This window comes from Citrus clementina, unplaced genomic scaffold, assembly GCF_000493195.1.
Source record: "Citrus clementina cultivar Clemenules unplaced genomic scaffold, Citrus_clementina_v1.0 scaffold_1, whole genome shotgun sequence".
In the NCBI taxonomy this organism is placed as follows: Eukaryota; Viridiplantae; Streptophyta; class Magnoliopsida; order Sapindales; family Rutaceae; genus Citrus; species Citrus x clementina.
The window spans coordinates 22,678,403-22,686,769 of record NW_006263303.1 but is presented as its reverse complement, the minus strand read 5'-3'; the positions used below and the strand labels follow the sequence as shown (position 1 = coordinate 22,686,769).

General features: G+C 36.3%; 1 protein-coding gene across 1 annotated transcript; it reads right to left on the bottom strand.

The window, feature by feature from the left end:
• Nucleotides 1-7,244: 7,244 nt before the first annotated feature.
• LOC18055209 (stigma-specific STIG1-like protein 2) lies at nt 7,245-7,688 on the bottom strand. The gene has a single exon (XM_006452362.1). It carries the CDS (start codon nt 7,686-7,688, stop codon nt 7,245-7,247), a length of 444 nt encoding a protein of 147 aa, XP_006452425.1.
• Nucleotides 7,689-8,367: the final 679 nt, after the last annotated feature.

Below are 8,367 nucleotides of genomic sequence, written 5' to 3'. Positions count from 1 at the left end.
CCTCATGTTCTGTAGGACTCATACGATAATGAGGTCGATTTGGTAATGTAGAACCTGGTACCAAATCAATTTGGTGTTGTATATCTCGAAGAGGTGGTAAACCCTGTGGTAGCTCATTAGGGAACAAATCTTGAAATTCCACCAGAATAGGTGTCACAGTTTCAGGAATCTTCGAATCACCGTTACTCTCTTTTCCCAATAAAATGTAGACTCTCTTTGTCTCTGCTACAACATCTATAAATTGCTTCTTTCCTAACAAATAATTACCCAAGTCTTGCTGGAGAGTAAACTCTTTGTTAGGTAGGAGAACGATCTTGGTGTTGTTAAACATAAAGCTGTAGGTGTTTCTCTTCCCATCATGCACTACGTTTCGATCATATTGCCAAGGTCTACCCAATAATAGATGACAAGCATCCATAGCCACAACATCACACCAAATTTTGTCTTTATAAATTGAACCAATGGATAAGGAAACTAAGCAACGTTTCGATACTGTCACTTGATTTCCCTTCTTCAGCCATGTGAGCTTGTATGGAGTTTGATGAGGTTCTGTCTTTAAATTTAGCTTTGTTATGGCTTCTTCCGAAATGACATTCTCGCAACTGCCGGAGTCTATGACCATACGACATACTTTACCCCCGATTGTGCAAGTAGTCTGAAAGATATTCTGTCGTAGCCACTTGTCTTTGTCTTGACCTTTAGGAGTGAAGAATGTACGGTTCACGATCAACATTGGCCCGCTATCACCATGTTCTTCAACAGATTGAGCGCTACCATTACTATCAAAAGTTGGCTCTACAGCGAACTCTTCAGTTTCTTCCTCCTGGTAGTCTTCACTTTCCTCTGTGCCTACGAATAAGCCTTTACCATATTTTCCTCCCTTTTTACATTCTGTCATTCGGTGCCCATTTTCTCCGCAATTAAAACAGCGTAATCCCGAACCCGATGATTGAGTTTTGCTGCTTTGACCGATTTCACTAGGTTTACTAGTTTTATTTGGAGGATTTGGAGGAGTGAAATTACGAAATTGGGAAGTTGGGTTTAAATTATCACGAACAACACTTCGAGCACCCCGAAAGCTTGAGTCATTAGTACGTCGACTAAATTGCTTCTCCAACTGCAAGGCTTGTTGGTGTGCCTCTGAAACAGAGTATGGGTCAAGTAAATTTAATTGGTCTTGAAATTGAGATCGTAGGCCTCCAATGTAGTGGGAAACCTGTTGTTCTTCTGTCTCTGTCAAGTCATTGCGGGCCACCAACCAATGAAATTCTGTAGTGTAATCATCCATTGATCGATTACCTTGCCTTAAATTCTGTAGCTGTTGGTATAACAGTTTGGCGTAATTATGAGGCAAGAATGCTCCACGCAAGTGCTTCTTGAACTTTTCCCAAGAATCAATCTTCTTTTTGCCTTGCCTAATCCTTGTGAGCTTAGTTTGTTGCCACCAAGCTGCTGCTCTTCCACGAAATCGAGTTGCAGCAAGCGAAACTAGTTTATTTTCAGGAACTTCTTTGTATTCGAAAACTTCCTCAATGGCGTTAATCCAGTCTAATAATTCTTCAGGTCGACCACTTCCTTGAAATTCGGGAATGTCAATTCTCAACCCAGATTCCCATCTTCTGTCATCAGTTGACTCAGTTCTAGGTTGACGCCCAGAGAATGGGTTAGCAAAGCTTACACTTGATTTGTCTTCACGTTCTGGAGTACAATGGCGTTCGTCAAGTAACTCTGCTATTCGTGCCATTTGTGCAGCTAACATATCAATTCTGGCTGTCATACTAGCCAGGGATTCATCTTTCGAAACATCTTCTTGATTGTAAGTTGTAGTATGAGCATCACGAGCTTTTCTTGGAGGCATTTTTTCAAATTCGGGTTTAAAAAGGTAGTGGGGTTAAACTGAAAGTAAATAAAATTTTAGGCCGAAACTGTAATTAAGCAAAAAGTTTTAGATTGCTGATGATGGTGGTCGGAAATCGAGTAAGGGTGGGTGGATCTGGAAGATTTTGGGTTGGTAAGATGATGGTGGTGGTTTGTCTGAAAAAATGGGTTTTTTTTTTTTAAGCTAAATGGAAAAAATCAAAAAGGGAAAAAGGAAAGGTTTGGTGGTAGATGGAGTTAGATTGGTGATACCAGGTTTTGGCTCTGATACCAAACTGATGCAGTGGAAGTTTAATGTTCAAAATATTCCGTTGATTTTAGAGAATACCGGAACAAAAGAACAACTAAATTCACGTTGATTCAAAAGAATACCGCGAATTTAGGGATTAAGACTCGTTGATTCCGCAGAATACCGAGAATTAACTGTTCAAATACTTACAAAGAGATTTGAAAATTGAAATATTATTAAACTCAAAATCTCTGCTTTCAAAGGCTACAAGAGGGAGCTATTTATAGTAGTAGTAATTATCCTAATTCATGAAGTAAAACAAAATCCTAAATTGAAAGGGAAACAAAATTCTAAATTAGAAAGGAATTTAAAAGTCTTAAACTTTAGTTAATAAGGAAACTAATCCTAGTATAATATGGATTCCTACTCTTCATCACAAATCCTTATAACAGCAGTTTTGAATCCTACTCTCCAGCATGTTCCAGCAGCACAGAACTGTTCTCATCAGCAAATCATCAACAAGCAAATGAAGCTACACAATGTCAAACACCAAATCTCAATCCTACTCTTGAACCTGTTCATGATCTCGACTCACCAAACACTACAGATCCTACTCAAATTCCATTACCATCTCAGTCCCAAATAACCTCAAACAATATTCAACATGTTCAAAACAATCACCCCATGACCACAAGAGGAAAAGCAAGTATTTTTAAGCCAAAAATGTATACTGCAGTGTTAGTTCACAAAGAGCCAGATTCAGTTGGTGAAGCTTTGCAAGACACAAATTGGTTTACAGCTATGAAAAATGAGTATGATGCACTAATTGAAAACAGAACTTGGTCTCTAGTACCAAGAATAGAAAATCAGAAAGTTGTTGGGAATAAGTGGGTGTATAGAATAAAGTATAACACTGATGGCAGTGTAGCTAAGTATAAGGCTCGATTGGTGGCAAAAGGGTTTCAACAGATTGAAGGTGTGAATTACTTTGATACCTTTAGCCCAGTGGTAAAGCCAGCAACAGTGAGAGTAGTTCTTAGTCTTGCAGTGATGAATCAGTGGATAGTTAGACAGGTGGATGTCAACAATGCATTCTTAAATGGTGAGTTATCAGAGGAAGTGTTTATATAGCAACCTGAAGGCTTTGTTGATAAGAGTAAATCTAACTATGTTTGCAGATTACACAAAGCTTTATATGGTCTTAAGCAAGCTCCTAGAGCCTGGTTTGAAAAGCTCAGGGGATGTCTTCTTCAATGGGGTTTCAGAAATTCAAAATCTGATTCTTCCTTATTCTTAAGAAAAACTAATGTGTCACTCATTATGGTATTGATATATGTTGATGACATATTAGTTACTGGACCTAACAGTGAAAAATTGGACAGTTTCATTCAATAGTTTAATACTGTTTTTGCATTGAAAGATCTAGGAAGATTGTCCTATTTCCTTGGTATAGAAGTGCTGTATGGTCAGGATTGCATTTATTTGTCTCAGAAGAAGTATATCAGAGATTTGCTTGCTAAAGTAGACATGCTTGAGTGTAAAAGAGTGACAACACCAATGTGCAGTGGCAAAGACTCAAAGTTACAGAAGGTAGTTAAAGGAGAATTGGGTTACTATGTTGAAGATGCAACTCATTATAGAAGCATTGTAGGTGGTCTCCAGTATCTGATATTGACAAGACCAGAAATTGCTTATTCTGTTCACAAGTTGAGCCAATATGTTTCTGCACCAACTATGCAACATCTCATGGCTTGCAAGAGGGTTCTTAAATACCTGAAGGAGACACAGGATTATGGCTTAAAGTTTGTAAATGATGGTGATTTGAAAATCACTACATTCACTGATGCAGATTGGGGAAGTGACTTGGATGATAGGAAGTCAATTGGAGCCTACTGTGTGTATCTTGGAAATAATCTGATTTCATGGTCTTCAAAGAAGCAAACAGTAGTCACTAAGTCTTCAGCTGAGAGTGAATATAGAGCACTTGCTTCAGCTGCTTCAGAGATAGCTTGGTTAAAGTCATTGTTTCTAGAAATGGAAGTATACTGTGTAGAGAGACCAACAATATGGTGTGATAATATAAGTGCAACAGAGCTAGCAAAGAATCCTGTGTTCCATTCAAGAACCAAACACATTGAGATTGATGTTCATTTTATTCGAGACAAAGTGTTATCTGGTGATCTCAAAATCTATTATGTGCCAAGTGAAGATCAGATTGCAGATATCTTAACCAAGCCTTTATCTTCCCCTCAGTTCAATTATTTAAGGGACAAACTCAATGTCTTTTCATGTCCTTTGAGTTTGAGGGGGGCTGTGAAGATAGCTCATTGTGCAGAAGTGAGGAAGAAGAGTCAGCGTGTCAAGTTACCAGCTGTCATTTGTGCCACGTCAGAAGGTCAACGTCAGCAGCAGTTACCAGCCTAACTAACATCACAATGCATACTCTGTATTCTGTTATTTGATTAGCTGAGTGAGCTTGTGATTAATAATTAGTTAGTAAGCAATTAGTTAGTTAGTATAGCATGTATAAATAGCTGCACGTTTCGTGATTGTTTAGATGTACAAAATATCAATTCATTACTGAAATAAAGAATTTTCCTCTGCATTTTCTTAGCTGCCAAACAGCAGCATTTATTCAGTTTTACAATTTCTTCATGAGCCTATGACATGTTTCAAGTCCAGGAACATTTCTTGTATTATCAAATTATATCAAATTAAGTGCACTGAAATTAGAGATCTTTTCAAAGATTTATGAATAACTTGTCCTCCTTTTCTGAGTTTTTCCTGTTCCCTTACACTTTATTTTTCTGCTTCATGTCAAAAAGCAGCTTGTTTTATAATTGAGTTAACATAAGGGAAGATCATTAATTTGCTACTGCCATGATCTTCTAAATAGAATAAAATCTTAACTTTAGTTAATCAATCAACAGCCATCATTGACACGTCCACTAAGTGCAAATGCAAGGCTCTTGAACCGCAACACACTTGAATTCCCCCCCAAATTCCCTTTAAATGCCCATCTCGGAGAAACATACTCGAGGACATAAAACAACTTTTCTATGCCACATACTTAAGGCTTCACCTTTAATACCCTTAAACTTTCATATTCATTCATCATGAAAATGCTATACATTTTCTTCATATATATTCTCTTTGGTGGTCTAGCCCTGGCCAATTTGGCAACACCAAATAATAATATTAAATATACTGATCATACCAACAACGAAGAGGGTGATTTAGATTTAGAAAAGGATTTCCTGGACAAACATTTAACCGAAACCGATGATCAATCTTCTTCAGCAGTAGGGCGATTTCTTTTTAAAAAAGAAACGTGCTCGAAGATTAACTTGTAACGAGTTCGAAGTTCCCTAGGGTTTGTCATGCTAGGGGAAGTCCAGGGCCTCGTTGCTGTAGGACAAAGTGTGTTAATTTGTTAAGAGATCGCCTGAACTGCGGGTGCTGTGGCAGGAAGTGCAAAGTACAGTGGGATTTGCTGCAATGGCAAATGTCTGAACCTTTTTCAGTAGAAGACAATGTGGTGGATGCAACAAAATGTGTGCAGAAATGGGAGTTTATGTGACTTTGGCCTGTGCGATTATGCTTCGTAATTTCTTATTGAGGAGAAAATTAATATTGAGATTCAAAATTTTTTCGTTAATAAGAAATTATCTTTGATTGTTAATTTTCATATCTTTTTTATAATTTGTTCTTGGGGTAAATATCTATTTAGTCTCTATAATTTAAAATAATTATCCTGTTAATACATGTATATTTTAAAATTACTTAAAAAGAATCATGTTTTGTCAATTTATTTCCATTAAAATATATTTAATAATCATCTGTCTTTCACTTGTTGCATAAAACATTTCTTTGAATTTTAAGTATATCAAATATAAATACAATTTTACCCTAAAAATTAGATCCAATAGATAGGAAAGTTATAATATTATAGGACTTTGAGTACTAATACTTTTTAAAAATACAAGAATTGATATGATAACTACTTCAAACTGTAAGAACTAAAAGAGCGCGCAGTTATCCCTTTCAAGTTGTCATGCTACACTTTTTTAGCATCACCTTAACATATTCGTGGAAATTATAGTTTAATTTCACTTGGTTTCTGACCAATAATGAGAATTAAGTATATGTGTATGTGGAATGAATTAAGCAGATGAAGATACCTAGCTTCATTTTGATTACATTCATAATAAGTGGGTGGTAAGCCATAATCAACATTACCGTCGAGCACAGGAGAAATGCGCTAGATGGGAAGATATATGAATTCTTTATTGGTTATAACACATGTATTAATTGATGAAATTAACATGGAAAAGTTGCATATATGTTGTTAAAATTCTGGGATTGGCTGGATTCTTTTCATCTTAAAATTCGCGAACTACGCTTGATCCCATGAGCTTGACCTTTTCGGTCTAGCACCAAAAGCTACCATGTGATCGTGAGGGAGTCAGGGAAGCATTATATACGTAAAGGCAAAATCAATGATGAGTTTGTTGCATTATTTATTTTTATTTAATTACTGAATTACTTCTAATTTTATATTTTGTATCTTGAAAATACCAAACGATCAACAAAAGCTGCATGGCTTTGCTTGCCATGTTGCCGTTCCATTTCTCTTTTTCCGTGGGTGTCTAGGTCTGGATCTAGTTGCCATGTTGCTTAATTATCAAGCGGCTAATTAACTTAGGAATACCGTAGGAGCACATGCAGATCCATGGGGTTTAATTAGAATTTTGACCATGCGTACATATGCAGCTTAATTATTACTCGTAAATTGTTTCAGTTATAAAGTGGCTTAATTAGTCGTTGTCATACGTTTGGCTCACGTCCTCACAAAGTAATTAATTAATTGATTATATTGTAATTGGTTTTTTTTATTATGTAAAAAATTAACGATTAAAAGTATTCATATCTCCTAATACATAGAATTTCAAGTGTCTACCATTCTATATCGAAAAAAATCGTATAAATAAACGAGTGATCATCAATACATAATTCTTTTTTAGTACTTTTGTAGTATTACATTTAGAGAAACCACTAGATTTTTTGTGGCATTTTTATTGTATTAAGAATAAATCGCGATCGAACTCACCGTATGTATATGTAATTAATTAATTAATTAAGCGTAATCACACATACCATACACACAGAACTGCCCCTTCTCACACCTGTTGTTGCAACGACCACAATGCCTCTTATCAAATGACAAATTCACACACTGCCCCCTGCAACAAGCCTCTGTGAACTTGCACTTCTTCTTGCACGCGCCGCAGTTCTTGTCATCCGTAGACAAGTCCATGCACTTGTTGTTGCAGCAAGTTGAGTTTCGGCCAAACAGACTGCAGACTTCATTGTCCTTGTGGCAGTGATCGGCAGCTCTAGGGTTTTTGTCCGCTTCAGCAAGAAAACGGCTCCCTCTCTTCGATGGCAACAACAGCTTGTTTTCGGTATGCTGCTCTAATGGTAGATTATTCTCTTCCGCTTCACCAATGCCTTTCATCGTCAAAGTGATGGTTATCGCCATTGTTATAGCTATTGTTAAGATAATTTTCATCATATTCATTGTGTTTTTGAAATCGAGAACGTAAAGATAATTAAGAGATGTTTAGGTGATTTGTGAGTTTGGATTTTTTTTTTTTGAGTTAGGGTTTGTAGTCTGTCTGTATTGGGGAGGGGGGGGGGGGGGTTGGGGATTGGACTGTTGTGGGAGAAAGAGTTGTGGAGGAAATGGAAGAGGGAAGAGGTTAGGGTTTATAGTAGGAGAAGGGGAGGGCGTTGACGCGGGGAAAGTGGTAAAAGGTGGTAGCTCTTTTGGGTTTCTGCGAATAGTGTGTTTGAATTTTAGGCTTTATTTCTTAATATATTTCACATTTTAGGGCAGCATTCGTAAATAGTACTGTTCATTCCCCATGAAATGACCTTGCTGTCCAATTCAGTTCATTGCCATTTTCTTGTACAACTTTATTACTCTTTTTTCCCTTTTTTTGCCGTGAAAACGGTATAAAAGTTATCATTAGGGTTATTTTGAATAAGTTCTAAGCTAATTTTAGTATTTAGTAAATTTTTTTTAAAAGTCACTTTTGATAACATCACTTATTCTTATAAACTACAACTGATTTTGAAAAGTAGAAAATGAATAATTTTTTAAAATCTAATCTTGAAAATTAGTTTTACACTTATTATAATTCTATAGATATCCTCACTTATGTTATAAAAATCCAAAATGATCCTTATTTAATTAA

Coding starts and splice junctions, on each gene's coding strand:
- LOC18055209 (XM_006452362.1), bottom strand. CDS start 7,688: ATGAATATGATGAAAATTATCTTAACAATAGCTATAACAATGGCGATA.